The sequence below is a fragment of the Notolabrus celidotus genome, chromosome 8 (assembly GCF_009762535.1).
Source record: "Notolabrus celidotus isolate fNotCel1 chromosome 8, fNotCel1.pri, whole genome shotgun sequence".
In the NCBI taxonomy this organism is placed as follows: domain Eukaryota; kingdom Metazoa; phylum Chordata; class Actinopteri; order Labriformes; family Labridae; genus Notolabrus; species Notolabrus celidotus.
This window is the reverse complement of record NC_048279.1, coordinates 6323415-6341183: the sequence shown is the minus strand read 5'-3', so window position 1 is coordinate 6341183 and position 17769 is coordinate 6323415. Positions and strand designations below refer to the sequence as shown.

The 17769-nt window shown below is 38.9% G+C and overlaps 2 protein-coding genes across 2 annotated transcripts; one reads left to right on the top strand and one right to left on the bottom strand.

The window, feature by feature from the left end:
- Window positions 1-4705: 4705 nt before the first annotated feature.
- Window positions 4706-8182, bottom strand: LOC117816823. The gene is made up of 4 exons (XM_034689185.1): window positions 7755-8182; window positions 7214-7324; window positions 6174-6381; window positions 4706-6054 (listed from the first exon to the last, which is right to left on the bottom strand). The coding sequence occupies exons 1-4, from the start codon at window positions 8030-8032 to the stop codon at window positions 5602-5604; spliced, it is 1050 nt and encodes a 349-aa protein (XP_034545076.1). The 5' UTR covers window positions 8033-8182; the 3' UTR covers window positions 4706-5601.
- Window positions 8183-9981: 1799 nt separating this feature from the next.
- On the top strand, window positions 9982-11180 carry LOC117816824 (coiled-coil domain-containing protein 106-like). Its single transcript, XM_034689186.1, has 2 exons — window positions 9982-10169; window positions 10341-11180. The coding sequence occupies exons 1-2, from the start codon at window positions 10001-10003 to the stop codon at window positions 10646-10648; spliced, it is 477 nt and encodes a 158-aa protein (XP_034545077.1). The 5' UTR covers window positions 9982-10000; the 3' UTR covers window positions 10649-11180.
- Window positions 11181-17769: the final 6589 nt, after the last annotated feature.

Genomic DNA, 17769 nt, shown 5'->3' with positions numbered 1-17769 from the left:
CTGTCAATCAAGTCAGTCATGTCCTTATTTGGGCAAAAATTGTAATCTTAATATCTTCTGAACCGTCGCATTATGAAAAAAATTCACCCCCTCGTACAGTGTGTGCTGATAGAGAAATTACCTCTTCAAACCCAAACAGTGTTTTCATCCAGGCTGTAAACATGTTTATTTCTGCTGTAAAGATCGTCTTCTTTGATTGGGTGTGTACGTGGTTTCCGGTGTTTCTGCAGCCAGCCTCTAGTCAGTCCATCCAGGATTTCACAGGATATTTTTTGTGATTGTTGCATCCCAAAAAGCCGGATTTCGAGACAGCTTTTTGAAAAAATTGCGGTGAAAGTTGCAATTTTTTTTTCTTCCTTTTTTTCCCCAATAACATCTCAGGGGCAAGTGAAACTCTAAATTACAGTTGTTTTTAGAAAAGATTCTTGATGTGACACTGTGACTGTATTTTGATTCTCTTGATTCACAGAAAAATGCCATGAAAGGACTATATTGAACATTTACGACAGTCCCTGAATGCACCTCGCAGTGACAGAGGCACTTGACAGACGGTCAGTTCACGGCACTCTGAAATGCATCTGCATCTTTGATGACAAGGAGTTGATCAAAACTTACTAAATGTGTCTGATGTTTCACCAAACTGGATTAAATCAAGCTGAAGACGCAGAGCTTTTTACGGTAATGGCGGCAACAACGTCAAACCTCAAATATTAAACAGACGTCCCCCGGGTGTGTCTTTGTCACTAACGCACACCGGGGGGAAAAATCCTCAATGAAGATGAGACAGATGCATGGAGGTGAGGAGAGCTGGTTCATAAAGCACACCTGCTGCAGGTAGAGACCAAGCAAACACTGAGCCCCTCAACTAATAACTCTAGTATCTATAAATAACAACGTTGTCATGGTCACTTGTCCTGCCTGCTGTCCTCGCTCTTCACCCGTTCTCTGTGCGTGTTTTGTTGTTGAAAAGTGCCGATCAAGTGAGGACTTACATTTATGTTCCAAGGAAGTGAAATTGATGATGAAACCGATGACGCACAGGGGCTGAGATTAAGGTGATAGGTCAAATTTGTGGGAAAGTTGCAGTGATTGTATAAAATTGCAAGGCAGCGCAAAAATCGTGCTGATTGGTTGAATTTGCGTTGATAGTTGCGATCGCAAAATCACAACTTCCTGGAGGCACTGTCTAGTGGACGCTCGTTGAACTGCAGCTTATAACACCTCCGCATGGGCTTCATATTTTGAGACTGGAGGTTGCCGCTTGGATAAAACAGTAGATAGAGGCGGAAGTCGAGGTAGTTTTAGTCCCTCGTTTTGTGACCTAGAGCGCCTCTTAACTCAGTGGAACCACGACTGATCCAAACTTCAGTTGGGCGGGGAAGAATAACGCAGCTGTTGCTTCTGACCTACTCTCTGCTACTCTGACTGACTGACTGTCCTGAATCACAGGACCGACAGGGAGGTTTCAATTCACCTCCCTTAGTATTTCTGGTAGTTGTTTTGCATACAACAGGACATGGTCATTATTATGTGAACTGTTTGGATTTTCTTCCTAGAAGAAGATCGAACTGAACTGAATGAATACTTGAGAAAGAAAAAGGACTGAGTATGTGTGTTGTTTGAATTGTTTACCATATGAAGAGATCACTTGCAAGTACAACTCACTTTTGAAAAATTATAAAAATGTTTAAAATATTTTTTTTCTATTACTAGCTTTTGGTGTGATCAATCAACTGAGGTTGGCTGGCTTTGACTAAGTCAAAATGACTTTACTAATCAGAGGTATCTTGAAAATTTAACCTCATTAGGAATCTATATAAAAAAGAAACGTGTTTTTTGAAAAGAGTTATCTGTTTTTGCAAATGAACTCTTCATATACTTTATTTTGGGGATTTCGGGGAAAATGTAAGACAGTGAATTGCAATGAGACGGCTGTTGTGTTTTATGTATTACATACTGTATTATTTCAAGGGTTAAGGTTGTTTAAGTTTTATGTTTGCATCATTTGTGTGGTATGTGGGTATCATGTTTTAAAGGTGACATATCATGCAAAATGGACTTTTTAATGGTTCTCTACCTGAAATATGTTTCCCTGGCATGTCTACAAACCCCCCGAGAATGAAAAAAATCCATTCTGCCCCTGTTCTGATTTCTCCACCTTTCTGTAAATGTGTGTGAAACGAGCCGTTTCAGACTTCCGTGTTTTTGTTACGTAACAACAATATCCGGTCTGTCACGGAGTCAGAGCTCGGAGCTTGTTCAGCCCATAGACTGTATAAAATAATACTGAATCCCTCCTCCGTTTTTCATTACCTGCACAAATGTGTGCTAACAAGGAGCTTAGGAGGGAGGCATGCTAGTTGTAGGCTGTCTTAATAAACACAAAGGTCAGTTTTACTCCCCACGTCTGCAGATTTGAAGAGCTAGTGGATGATTTTTATTTGTCATGGATAAGTGCTAGCGCTAATTAGCACAGCCACATAGCTACATGTTCATAGCTGTAGCTGTAGCTGTGTACCAAGACACACGTCGCCATACTGACAAATAAAACAACAAGAAACATCTGGGACCAATCCTTCAGAAAGGTCCTGCTGCCTTTCTGGTAGAGGTCGGTTTGACTCCCCACGTCTGCAGATTTGAAGATCTAGTGGATGATTTTTATTTATCATGGATAAGTGCTAGCGCTAGTTAGCATAGCCACATAGCTACATGTTCGTAGCTGTGTACCAAGACACACGTCTACATACTGATAAATAAAACAACAAGAAACACTAAATCTGTGACCAATCCTTCAGAAAGGTCCTGCTACAGGCGCCTCTCCGTCAGGATCAGATTCTGGATCAGATTCAGAGGGTTGAAGTAACGTGATCTCTAAGCAGCCGTGTATATTCAGCCAACATGTAAACATTAGATCAACGTGCTGGAGAGCCGAGGCACATCCACTTCCTGAGGGGGAGTGGTCAGAGGGAAAACAGAGTGTTCTGAGGAGGACTGAAGAAGAGGGCTTTTCAGGCATGTTAAAATCTGATTTCAAAGGTTTTTTTTGAGCATAAACTGTCAACTGTCATAAATGTCACCTTTAAAACAAAAACAAACAATTTTTTTTAGGGTTTTCCGTGGCTGACACCTCACTAAATAAAAAGGAAAGGAAAGAATAAAACATACTATACCTTGAATAACTGTCAAAGTGTGTGTGAAAGAGTGAATGTGACATGTAATGTAAAGGCCCTTTGAGTGGTCTCCATAGCAGAAAAAAGTGCCATATAAGAACAGTCCATGTACCATATAATTGACTTCCCTTTGTGGTTTCCATAATCAGGAGTCTATAGATAGTTAGATTGTCCTGGCTTCAACATAGTGCATACCAGTAACTCTGAACTACCAGAAATGTTCAATCCCATTCTAAACTTCTATTTGTAAAGCTGTTAGAATAAACACCTTGGCTCGGCAGGAGTACCGCAGGCAACTTCCAGAAATTCCTAATTTGTAACTAAATGTTGAATTTGTTGTTTGTCTCATTTTATTCAAGTAGAAATACAAAAAAACGTCCCTGAATGGCCATATACACTGCACAAGTAGCAAGATTCTAAGTAAACCACACAGACTTTATTCATGACGAACATTTAACGATGTGTTTTTGGCAACAGCACTAGAAATGTTTCAACTCCCCAAGTACAGAGCAATATATCACCAGATTCTGCATAAATACATATGTACTTTTATTCTCTGAATCCATCTCAAACCACACAGTCTTGCATTAAAATAAGGCCCCTCTCTAAAACCCATGGTCTGAAGCACATGGCACAATGTGAATAAGGGCGTGTCCTGACACATTTTGGGTGCATCTCAAAGCTCTAAACGTCCATCCTCGCGTCTCTTCCTCGCGTCTCTTCCTCGCGTCTTAGTCCCGCCCACCAGAGATGCGAGGAAATGAAACGAGAGGAGAGAGGAGATTTGTATTTAGAGGAATGAGACGTCCTCTCCTCCGGAGCGTCACGTGAAGCGACGTCGGTTTGTGATGACGGCTTTAACAGCTGTTTGTGTCTGCACACATGTTCACTGTAATAACTATTGGGTAACACTTTATATTAAGGTACACATATTAACCATTAACTAGGTGCTTACTAATATGCATATAAGTAGCATACTAGCCCTTTATTAGTAGTAATTAAGCACATATTAACCCCTTATTCTACATAGCCTTATTCTACCTCTATTACGCCATGAATTAAGATTTTTCCTGTTATTAGCTCCTTATTAATACTTATTGACTGTAAATTAATGCATTGTTGTTTCTGAATAAAGATGTGAATAACCAGTGGGTTATTGAGGCCTTGTAAAGGGGCAGTTCCACAAGAACAGTAATTCTTCCTTTATTACTCTGAATTAGTATAGTCTATTCTTGTGGAATGCAATGCAAAACTACAAGTGGTAATATTACCCTAATAACTATAAATTAATTATTTATTAACTCAAAACATTTTCCCTATTCTAAAGTGGAGTCTTGTTCATTTTTAATTCACAAGTAGTTTGATCCTTATTAACACTAATGTGTTCCCTATTCTAAAGTGGAGTCTTGTTCATTTTTAATTCACAAGTAGTTTGATCCTTATTAACACTAATTTGTTCCCTATTCTAAAGTTGCAGACTCTTCACATTTAGTTACATTATTATAGCATACAACTAGCAGTTATAAGACAGACAGTTAGTACAAGTACAAGAACATTTATTTTAAACTGTAAACAGTCAAGCCATACATTCAGCTCAACAAAAATAAATACAAAGACTCAGGTCAATGCAAATGACTCTTTCATGTTCAAGGACAACATAATTATGTCCGCATGAGTCCAAATTGAAGCCAGTGGCCAGCCCAGTCAAACAACCAAACAACTGACAGGTCTAGTTTGACATTTCAAAACAATATTCAAAATGGCATTTACAATAGAACAGTGTTTACTATATTTGTACAACCACAACTACGAAAATATATATATATATCTTGGTACTGAGTATGGACAAATCAATAAACAGCTGTAAATTTGAGTTATGCTAAAGACAACAGAAGTACATTCCACAGCTGATTAGCCAACTAGTAAAATAATGCAAGGGCATTTTAGAGAGGCAGTGTCACACATACACATAAGATACGTAGGACTCCATTACACATTCATTACTGAACAATACTAGGTAAGGCATCTTTATCTATACAGCACAATTTAACACCAAGGAGCAACTGAATGTGCTTTACATAAAGACAAAACCTTATCAGTAAGAAATGAAATCAGAAAAAGAACAGCATAAAAACATACAATGTTTTTTACAATGTTTTTTCTTGTACTACATTAAAGTAGTACCAAAAAAATATATATACATATATATACATATACACAACACAATAAAAACTAGACTAAAATAAAGCATATAATACGAGTTTGCAGCATGAAAGATTGATTTGCATTAAAACAATTAAGAGGACTTTCTGATATCAGTGCTGCTGGTAGTTTGTTCAAGTTGTGTGCAGCATAAAAACTTGATGCTGCTTCACCGTGTCTGGTTTGATTTCAAACACTGGATCATCAGACCCAAATTTGCAACTTTATTTCATACAGGATATTTTTTTCGGATGTCATGTAAAAGCATGCCCAGTGGTCCATGTCTGTGTTGGTTTCCACGCCAGTAAGTCCACTCAATTACATCCAAGTGATCTTTCAATAAATTTTGTGTTCGGTTTCCTCTTAATCTCCATATAGTTGATTTGCAAATGCCCCAAAGTCGCTCGAGATTTTGTGTATGTGCACCTGTCATAGGGTCAACAAAACATTCTTGGTGGTTAACAGTCAGATGATTGTAACCTTCATCCTGAAGACGGTGATATGATCTCCATCCATCTGAAATGATGGCGCTTCCCTGTCGAACGTGCCTTTTTATTAGGGGGAGGAGATGATCGGCTGAACGGTAAGGGACTATCTTGAGCACGGGTCTTCTCCTGGCCTCCTTAATGCCGAGCATTCCAAAAACCCAGGAACTCCTGTTGCTTGCCCTTCCTCTGTTGTACTGAAATTCAAATGCATAATGGATCATCATTGTTGCCATGTAATGACATCATACAGGTCGATACTTGTTAGACAGAGTGTAGCAATATCTGAGTGGTCTGTGTGGTCTGCATAGCCTACCTTCCTTTTATGACCAAATTTGCTCTCATCTATGAGAACAAGTTCCCCTCTTCTTCCAATGGTCTGTTTGCCTCTTCTTCTCATTCTGTTCATTGCAGCTTTGCAAACCCTCCGCAGCTTATCAGCAAGTTTTGTCAGCGTTGCAGAGCTCTGAGTAATCCCCTCTTGCATCATGTCCACTTGTCGTAGGCGAAGACCCTGAGCAAATCTGTAATAGATAAACCACAGAAATGTCTTTGTTGGAGCCATTTGTTTAGGGATTTTTGTTGACCACTAGATGGTGGTGTTTTCCCTGAAAGTGATATATGTTGAATGTCTGCGGATTGTCACCAGGTGATATAAATTAGGGCAGGTAGCCTAGTTTTTAGTTGGGAGGTGAAGAGAGCACATGGTTCTTACCATAAATGCATGCAAGACAGCTGAAATGAACAAACTGGACAATGTTAGTCATATTCTTTTTACCGCAATAAATGGGAACATCACCCAAAGGAAAATTTGGTTTTGGACATCAATTTAATCACACTATATATTCAACTGTGTGTCAGGAACACCACATCACCTTCCAAAGTGACTGAAGAGGAAAGGCTAAGGACAGTCACTACAGTCTTTAACTTACCATTGTGTACTGAAGTCAGTTTCTGATATTGTCTAAGTTTCTTGATTTGTAACTACAATTTCTTATTTGCATACATGCCAATATGGCATTTGGGTCAATAGCCTTGGCTACAAAATGTGATCTCAATGTAACTTGATCTCAATGCAACTAGCAGGAACTGTTATGTAATACATAAAAGTCAAAAAATGATTTAACTATATTGTATCTTCAGACTCCTCACTGAAGAATGGACATACATGTAGAATACATTTAGAAAAACCAACCAATAGACTTCAGACCTCACTTCTCCTTGATTTAAGTTAAACCAATAATAGATAAGGGCTGGTCAAACAAAGCCACAGTCAATGTACTGTAGGATAATTTAAAAGTAGCCATTTGTTTTAATATTGATGGCTGCATTAATTTATAGTTTAAGCCAACTTACCTGTAGATGAAATGCATCCATGTTTGCAAGGGTACATGAGAATTCTCGAACACGGAGCCACTTCGGACTGTCCTGGAGACCGATCCCTTATGGCATGAATCACGGCATACCCTGTGATCAAAATGAAGGTTAATGGACCTTACACCATAAACTGTAGTCTTGTTTATTTCATGGTAAAATGTCAAGCAAAGACAGTGTTGGTCAGTAACGCATCATTTAGTAACAGTCCTGGTGCAACAATGTAACATTATGCTCTGGCCCACTCTTTCTGGTGCCTCTCCCCCACACTTTTAAGCTCCCTTCTGGGGAGACACATGTCACGAGGCCCACCTGACCTCCGCGGTCCTTCCCAGACTGTACTGCTAAACTTTTTTTCTTTTCTTTCAGTTAAGTAACAAATTACTTTTGACAAAACGTAATTTGAGTCGTAACGTCATTACTTTTTAAATGAATAATCAGGTATTTGATTATTTAAATTACTCCACATTAAATTGCCCAACACTGCGCATAGGTAACATCTAAACATGAAGCGACTACTCACCATGCTGGCTCCTTTCTGCCGTAGGACTTCTTCCATTTCATGACATCAGTGCAAGAAGGGCATCTCATCGATTTTCGGAGAAGGCCTTGTTTCATCAACCACCTGATAAACTTGTCGACTTCTTTGGGGCACTGTCTAAAATAAATTCGTCCTAAGATCTCGCGCTGCAACACCGCCATATTTCTCTTTCTCGGTAGGAGGATGCAGAATAAGCAGACGCAGAATTCCAACGGCACTTCAGTGATTGACATGAATATCCACCAGTCAGTGTTTATCATCCGCCTACTTCCTCTTAAGGCTTCCAATCATTACAAACTACGGAGCTGATACGTATATTCCCTTCCCCTGTTTTTCGCGGTTGAAGAAGAGTTTGGATCACGTTTGGATCAAGTTTGGATATTTCTTGTGCTTTGAAAATGGTAAGTTATCTGTTAAGCTGTCTGCGTTATGTTCAAAATCCTCTACAAATGTGTTAGCTAGCAAAAAATGCTGTACCAATCCCTGCTAAGGTATTTTATTTGCTGAAGTAGTCGGAGATAAAGTTCAGTGTTTCCAGCATACTTTAGCAGGTTGTGGCGGGACCCCGGGGGGGGGGGGGGCGGCGGGGGGGGGCGCGTCGGGGGGGGGGTCGTTGTCACGGCCACGGATAAATATGACCACAGTACAATCCCCGATTCAGCGCGACAACTAGGGGACAGGGGGTTACATGTGCGTGCGTGTATGTTTGTATGTATGTATGTGTGTGTGTGTGTGTGTGTGTGTGTGCGCGCGCGCGTGTGTGTGTGAGAGAGACAGAGACAGAGACAGAGACAGAGACCAGTCAGCAGGAGGACAGGTTGACTGACAGATTACAAACGTGGATTTAGGGACGTGAAAGTAAGATTAGGTCATCTCCAACTTTAGTTCATGTTATTTTCAAAGTGTAATTAGCCATCATAGTTGTAATTTAAAAAACTGATTAAATATAGACTATTGAGACAGTCATAATATATTCAGCCAGTTAAGGAAATCTGACTGAATTAATATACAGGAACTGAAAATGGATAAAGATATGAATGTTGAATATCTCAAAGCTATTTGTATAAAGATTAACAAGATAATTTCACATTTACTATTTTTATTTGAAAAGTGCTTTCCCAGGAAGCCATACTGAGGTTGTGTTGCTAAAGAAAAAATGTTATTTGCACAGCAAATTATTGAAAGAAAAGTGAAATGTTTGTTCTTATATTGATGCTTCTTTCAATAAATGTTATACTAGACACATTATTACAAATATGCTAGAGTAGGGGGGGGGGGGGGGGGGGGGGGGGGGGGGACTGGTAGTCCACACTGGCTATCCAGTGTGGACAGTATTATCTTGCAAATAGAACTCTAGTGACATTAAAATGTCTTACACAGTACGTTATATTATTGATGTTAGCAAAGCCCTTATGTGAGGCATACTGTAAAATCAATGAAATCTGCCACATATGAATAAATGAAGTTTATAATCATTTACATCAAACAGGACATTGAAACTACCCTGAGCTAAAGGAAATACATTTGGTATCTTAATTATTAGTATTTAGGTAAATGAATCTAATTTAAACTTTGTACGTTAGCCTAAATTTCTCAAACTGTCTTTTTAATGTAGCCCAAGGCAAAGAAGAAGACAGCTCTCCCCAAAGATGAGTTGATGACTAACTCAAAAGAGAGGACTAGCGATGAGCTGCATAAGTCAGGTAGGTCATGGTCTGTTTGTTCTGTGTAGAACCTACTTGACAAGCTATCTTAATGTAATATAAACATTGTGAACCTACAATAATATGTTGTGCTTCTACTGTAGGTTCTGAAGGTAATGAAAGTCAGGCACCCAGCTGTAGCAGCCTCGGATCAGGTAATGGCGTCATATTTTCTGGTGTTTTATTGGTTATATTCAGAAAAAACATTACACTGAAGTGATGCCTGTATTGTACTTCTAATGTTTATCAAGGATCAGTCTCCAAAGTGGAGTTTCTGGAAGAAAAGATTCTCTGGCAGGAAAGGATGATCAAGGACCTTGAAGAAGAGCGAGATTTTTTGCGTGCCCAAATCCAGGGGGGGGAGAAGAAAACAAGTGAGTAATTTTGGAGAACTTTACAATTTTGTTACACAATTGAGTTATATGAGGAATATTGTGACCTCATGTCTCAACACAAGCTGAATAATGTTTCTTCTGTCCTATTCTCTATGAAAGCTCAACAAAAGCCTTTACTTTGGAAGATGACATGAGCCCCAATGACATGGAAGATGACCACCCCCCATCTTCCCCAAATATTAGTATGTCGTCCGACAGTGATGTCACTTCAAGACAGCCAAAACATTCCAAGCGTCATCGCACTAGGTCACTCACACCCACATCTGCAACTCGGGCTCACCCTGGGCGATCTCATAGAGGTGAGATTGTGTTAACTTGAACTTCCTGCCCAGTGACCGATTAGCTGCCATGAAAAAAAAAACAGTATGCTTGATAGATAGACTAATGTCATCAATGCAACTTTAGCTGCATTAGCCATGGACTGTCTAAATCCCTCATGCTGTTTTTTGTTTTATTTTCTTTTGGATCAGTCAAGGGGCCAGCAGAGGTCATCCAGCGGTACGATAAAGTTCTGAATACTTTTTCACGGGTCCGAACGATGACTGAAGCTTTCCGCATCAATGATGTGGATAGAGGCACCATCAAGATGACAGCGCCGATTGCAGAATTGAAATATGTGCACCCAGAAAAATTTGCATCCTTGAAATTCGACCCTACTACGGAGACACTCCTGGCCTTTGCCAGGAAATGCGCACGTAACATCACCCCAGAAAAGCGAATCATAATCGAGGATATGAAATCCAAGGGAAAACTCCTCCCTTTGCTAATCAAGTATTAAAAGGATTGGACATGCTTTTACCAGTTTTAACACTTTTAAAACGAGTTGTTTAAAAGCAGTTAAAGAAAAGGTTTGGTTTAAAAACGTTTAGGAAATGTAAAGTTAATTCTGCCAGTTGTTTGTTGTTTAACTGGTCTTCAATTTGGACTCAGGCATCTGTTTACATGTGATTACATTTACAGTAGCCTTACTGTCTTTTTGAACTGTTGTCTGCTGATTACTGTATGTTTTGCATTGACCTGAGTCTTTGCATTTAGTAGTTGTGGTTGTACAAATATAGTAAACACTGTTCTATTGTAAATGCCATTTTGAATATTGTTTTGAAATGTCAAACTAGACCTGTCAGTTGTTTGGTTGTTTGACTGGGCTGGCCACTGGCTTCAATTTGGACTCATGCGGACATAATTATGTTGTCCTTGAACATGAAAGAGTCATTTGCATTGACCTGAGTCTTTGTATTTATTTTTGTTGAGCTGAATGTATGGCTTGACTGTTTACAGTTTACAATAAATGTTCTTGTACTTGTACTAACTGTCTGTCTTATAACTGCTAGTTGTATGCTATAATAATGTAACTAAATGTGAAGAGTCTGCAACTTTAGAATAGGGAACAAATTAGTGTTAATAAGGATCAAACTACTTGTGAATTAAAAATGAACAAGACTCCACTTTAGAATAGGGAACAAATTAGTGTTAATAAGGATCAAACTACTTGTGAATTAAAAATGAACAAGACTCCACTTTAGAATAGGGAAAATGTTTTGAGTTAATAAATAATTAATTTATAGTTATTAGGGTAATATTACCACTTGTAGTTTTGCATTGCATTCCACAAGAATAGACTATACTAATTCAGAGTAATAAAGGAAGAATTACTGTTCTTGTGGAACTGCCCCTTTACAAGGCCTCAATAACCCACTGGTTATTCACATCTTTATTCAGAAACAACAATGCATTAATTTACAGTCAATAAGTATTAATAAGGAGCTAATAACAGGAAAATCTTAATTCATGGCGTAATAGAGGTAGAATAAGGCTATGTAGAATAAGGGGTTAATATGTGCTTAATTACTACTAATAAAGGGCTAGTATGCTACTTATATGCATATTAGTAAGCACCTAGTTAATGGTTAATATGTGTACCTTAATATAAAGTGTTACCAACTATTGATAAATATAAACAGTAACAGAGCTCTGTCTCTGTGTTTACCTGTTTAACACACACCTGCACATGAAGAGAATCAGCTCTCTGTTTATTCTGTCCTGAAGCATCACGGATCGATTCACCGGTAAAATGCCTCATTATTAAATTATTTATTATTTCAAGGGAAAATATAAACCATGCAACTCTTTTCAAACCCTGTGCTCATTAATGATCAGCCTCATATGAAACTTTATTAACCTGACTGGAAATATAACAAGTGTTTTTACTAACAGACAAAATTTACTGTCAGACTTCTCTTCATGAAGAAAACGAGAACAAATGGGGAAACTAACAGGAGGAATAACTGATCATTGATATATATTCTATCAATGATATTAGACTCTATTACTCTATTTCGTTAGACAGTGAATCTGACAAAAACAATCAGATATAACATAATCCACCCTCTGTTATATTGAATTTATGATTTTGCGATCAGTATTTTGTTTTTAAAATTCACATCAAACACTTTTCAATCTCAGCTCATCACACACAGACTGTTTAGAAACTGACTTATGTTTATGATCTGTTTCAGGGCACCCTTAATGACTGTTTTAAGGTCCGTCTTTTCTCTGTTATTAAACTCAGCTGATGTTAAGTTTCGGTTAAGTCCGAGCCGCTGCAGCGTCCAATCAGTGAGTGATATTCGATAAGGGGGCGTGTCTGTCAGAGAAAAGACTTCCGCAAAGTCTGCTCTCGTGTTTCCTCGATTATCCCTCCTCGGATCAGTCTCCTCGCTCCTCGCTCCTCTCTCCTCCAGCAGCGTTTAGAGCTTTGGGACGCAAGTTAAAATGGCGCGTCAGTAAGTACTTCCGGTTCGACCGAGGAGCGAGGAGCGAGGAGACTGCAGTTTAGAGCTGAGATGCACCCTTTGTTGGTTAACCTGGGTGCTATGTGAGATGCAGGGTGCAAAGATGGAGGATTGAGTCCCTTGACCATTAAAAGGTGAGTTTTGAGTATAACATGATTTAAAACAATCACTGCACACTGTAAACCGGAACAGTACTTCTAACTCATAGCCATTAGGGTACAGCACTCAAACCAGCTCTTTAGTGGATTCATGTTGTTTGTTTTAAATTATATGTGGATATCCATGTCCAAATAACAACTTTTGAGTGTACAGAGGGATGCTGCGTATGACGTCATCAACGTCACCATGTAAGTCTTCACACACTTGAAAAACCACCACGGCTGTGCTTTGCGAAGCGGCAAGTAACAAGGAAAGACAACGCCAAACCGCTGAACCGGTACAGGGAAGAGCAACAATGATCCATCACAGGACAGGGGAACCAGAGGAACTAAATACACAGAGTCATTAACACAGGTGTGAAAACAGGACACAGGTGAAACTAATGAGGGGAATCACAAAAGGAGGGAAACACACAAGGGCATGACGTAAAACTAAACTGGGGACACAAGGATTCAGAACTACAAAATAAAACAGGAAACAAGACTAGACTAAGAAAACACAACAAGACCATGGGTCACTAAACATTCAAGGGAGGATAACTAATACAGAATAAACACAGGGAGGAACCAAGACATGAAACACAAGGGAAAAACTCAACTAACCAAACCATGACATGTGATCAGTTTCATCTAGTATGTATGAATTAAAAATAGAAAAAAATATAACTAATAAATTTGAGTTTGGGAAACTTAAAAAAAAAGAAGAAAGAAAACAATTGAGTAAACTGAAATCGTATTTTTTTTTCACTTATACTCAAAATTTGTATTTCCGCTACTTCAAACTCTTAGGTAATCAGTTACAACAAACATTTTGAATAATTTCAACTTGTTCAGGTTTACAGTGCAACTGCTCTCATTCCCTTTAAGAACCAGGTTGTATGTTTCTACATACAGGATGAACTTTTTACTGAAATACATCAGGCTGCGTAGGTATGCTTGTGTTGCAGTTTTTGGCCTGTGCATGGCTGAGGTGAAGTAGGTGTGTTAGGATGTCCTTGTCTTCTGATATCCTGAGTTCAGCCCCTTACAAACATCAGTATCATGATGTATGGTGAAAGGAGAAAAAATACTGCCATCTCCAAACCCTGGGTCCCAGTTAAAAGGTCAATTTCAGCAAACTCACAGATATTTTATTATGAGTAGGAGGACTTCTCTGCATCTCTGCATGTGTCTAAAAAGCAAATCAATGTGTGTTGTGACCTTTATGTCCATGTTACTATCTCACTTAAGAGCCTCTAAATATCAGGAAAGCAGTGAGCCCCTGAAGAGGACAGCAATGTGCCGACTTTGCACCTGACAGCACCTCATTCTAAGAACAACTAAACCATGGGAGCTAATGTGGGCGTAAGTTCTCATGCTATTTACACAACATGGAACATGGGCACTGTGTGTTAAAATGACAACTGTGCAGGGTGTACAATGGAGCCTAATAGTTTTGTTATATTGGCAGTAACATTATTGCAATCACTCTTCTGAGGGCAGCAGTAACACCACTTTAAACTGGACTCATGCTCAGGGTAACTTTGGCGTACACAGCAGTGTTGGAGGAGGTCAAGAAGTGGCCATAGGTTGAATCACTGTTGTGGTAGCAGTGTTTGATGGAATGACACAGCTGACATTTATTTATATGAAAATGTCAGGCAATGCTAACTGAAGATGAAGTCATGATCATGATTTTAAATTACATGCTTAATAAAGCCATCTCTCTCAACAAACTTGCTGCAAACATGAATATATGGAAAGAGGTCACCCAGCTGAGTCACTGCTTGTCTGAGTGGAAATTATTTATTTAGAGAGGATGAGTGAGCTTGTGAGTCCTTGAGATCTCCATTAAACTATACTTTGGTTGGGATTTTACAGGTTTGACTCTCATCAGCATGTATCTCTGCACCAGCTCTATTGTCAGCTCAATAGATTGACCTGATTATGTGACAATAACTCACAGAGTGGGTCATTTTCAGCTTCTATAAACACACATCATCTAAATCACCATCATTAACGCCTAAGTAAGCAAAGATTGGTGCGTTGGTGTGCTGAGCTGTGGTCAAAGGTGACCAGACACAAATGGTGGCTTTGCATTTATGATATGTACATGCAAACAAGGCTACATATACAAATTTATATTATCCAGAATTGTTGTGGTCCTGTCTGCTGAAAATAAAGCCTGGTACAGCCCATAGCTTTAGATCAGGGGTTCCCAAACTTTTCAGCCCACGACCCCCACTGTCCCTCGATGTGATTTAATGTGGCTTCATTCAGCTGGTCTGCAGAAAATTACCCTCCCTATATGAGCATGTGTCTGTGTTTCCTGTGCTGTTATGAATTAACCTGCTGCTACTGATGCTTTTGATAATTAACTGTTCACTAACCCTGAACTTAGTAGTCATCTGGCAACAAATAAAGGCAGAAAACTCATTACATTTTCTATTTTCAAAGTTTTATTCAAGGTTAGCTACTATTTTTGTTAATATTTTTTTTACAATAATGGGTAAAATGTACTATGTTTAGATGACTTAAAAAAAAAACATTTGGAAGACATCTCACGACCCCCTATTTGTGTCTCGCGACCCCCAAGGGGGTCCCGACCCACACTATGGGAACCCCTGCTCTAGATAAGTTAATGTGTTACGATTACTTTATTAATTAAATGAGTGTGTTTTCTTCCAATGAGCGCACATTCAGGTATGATTTTCAAAAACAGAAAATAGACATATATAATGGACTAAATAAAGAAGGAAACACACTGTATGAAAGAAGTTAATATTAAAGAAAAAATACAGACAGTAGTTCCAAAATAACAAAAGTATAAAAAACAACCAGGAAAAAGTTACAAAAATGGCCTGCTTTTTTTCTTGACTAGTTTCTTGATTAGTTCAAATAGAACATTCACCACAGGATAAAAAAAAGCCCTCAAATTCAACATAACATGAACATGAAGTGTGTCTCTGGTGTACATGTTTGACTGACCCAGCAGAAGAAATCAAAATCACACATGGCACGGCTCCTCCACCACTTAGCGATTTTGTTAGCATACGAACTAACCAGCATCACGCTACAAGAGGAGTCACAAGAGGGGACTGTTTTACTCCACTGATGAAAAGGGCTTTTAGTCAATCAGCCTTTTCCATCAGAGCATCACGAGAATGGAACAATATACCAACTTTTATCAGAGAGCCCAACACATACCGGTCATTTAGTTTTCATTTGAAGCAGCGGCTCATAAGAAACCAAATCTGTTAGCACTAAACCCTTCTCCCCCTGCTACTGCCACCTTGTGTCGTCCATCTGTGAATTTGTCCTGTGTTTTTTAACTTGCTGTTGCTTGCTTGAGTTGTCTATTCCTTGCGTGCATCTGTTGCTCAGTCTATACTTTGCTTCATTTGAATTGTATGCCGCTAGTTTAATGATTGATATTCACTGCCTGATGCAAATGTGTGCAGCACTGTTAACTGTTGACCTGTTGTGTCTCATGTGTCGTCTTTAACATTTTCTTATTGCTGCTTCCTAATTGTCTTGCTTTAGTCATTTTTACTCGTATGGTGCTATTCGTACTTTTCTTTTCTTTTTCTCTGTTCTTTTTTTGTTTGTGTTTTGGTTTCTCCTCTACCTTTTCTGTTTTCATTGTATTGTATTTTATTCTACTTTATTATTTTTTTAATCTTAAAGGTGACATATCACGCTTTTTTCATCAATATATATTGGTCTAAGAGGTCCCCAAAATATGTCTTTAAAGTTTATGCTCAAAAAAACACTTTGAAATCAGATTTTGGCATGCCTGAAAAGCCCTCTTCTTCAGTCCTCCTCAGAACACTCTGTTTTCCCTCTGACCACGCCCCCTCCGGAAGTGGATGTGCCTCGGCTCTCCAGCACGTTGATCTAATGTTTACATGTTGGCTGAATATACACGGCTGCTCAGAGATCGCGTTACTTCAACCCTCTGAATCTGATCCAGAATCTGATCCTGACGGAGAGGCGCCTGCAGCAGGACCTTTCTGAAGGATTGGTCACAGATTTAGTGTTTCTTGTTGTTTTATTTATCAGTATGTAGACGTGTGTCTTGGTACACAGCTACAGCTACAGCTATGAACATGTAGCTATGTGGCTATGCTAACTAGCGCTAGCACTTATCCATGACAAATAAAAATCATCCACTAGATCTTCAAATCTGCAGACGTGGGGAGTAAAACCGACCTTTGTGTTTATTAAGACAGCCTACAACTAGCATGCCTCCCTCCTAAGCTCCTTGTTAGCACACATTTGTGCAGGTAATGAAAAACGGAGGAGGGATTCAGTATTATTTTATACAGTCTATGGGCTGAACAAGCTCCGAGCTCTGACTCCGTGACAGACCGGATATTGTTGTTACGTAACAAAAACACTTTAAGTCTGAAACGGCTCGTTTCACACACATTTACAGAAAGGTGAAGAAATCAAAACAGGGGCAGAATGGATCTTTTTCATTCTCGTGGGGTTTGTAGACATGCTAGGGAAACATATTTCAGGTAGAGAACCATTAAAAAGTCCATTTTGCATGATATGTCACCTTTAATCTTTTTGGGAGCCTTTTTAACATCAGGCAAGGGAACAAGGGACTACGGATGTAAACTAGCCTTTTTGGCTAATTCTGGTATATTTACAAAAATGTTAATTAATGTGCATGGTCCTTTTAAATGAAAAATAATTAAATAGATACTAAAATGTGACACATTAAGAAATATTAGGGGAGAGACCTGAGACGTTCTTGTTTTGGAGAATTAAGACCTCAGCATTCAGCAACTAAATTAATCAATGTTGACATTTGCAGTCAAGTCTTCAAGTTGATCAGCCAATTAAAACATAACCAGTGTTCTCCTACGTCTGCCCCAAAGGATGCTCGTTAAGTCACTCGATGGAAAACAAGCCAAATGAACACAAGACTTCATGTCCTTGTTTGATAGATCTTTTTAGTC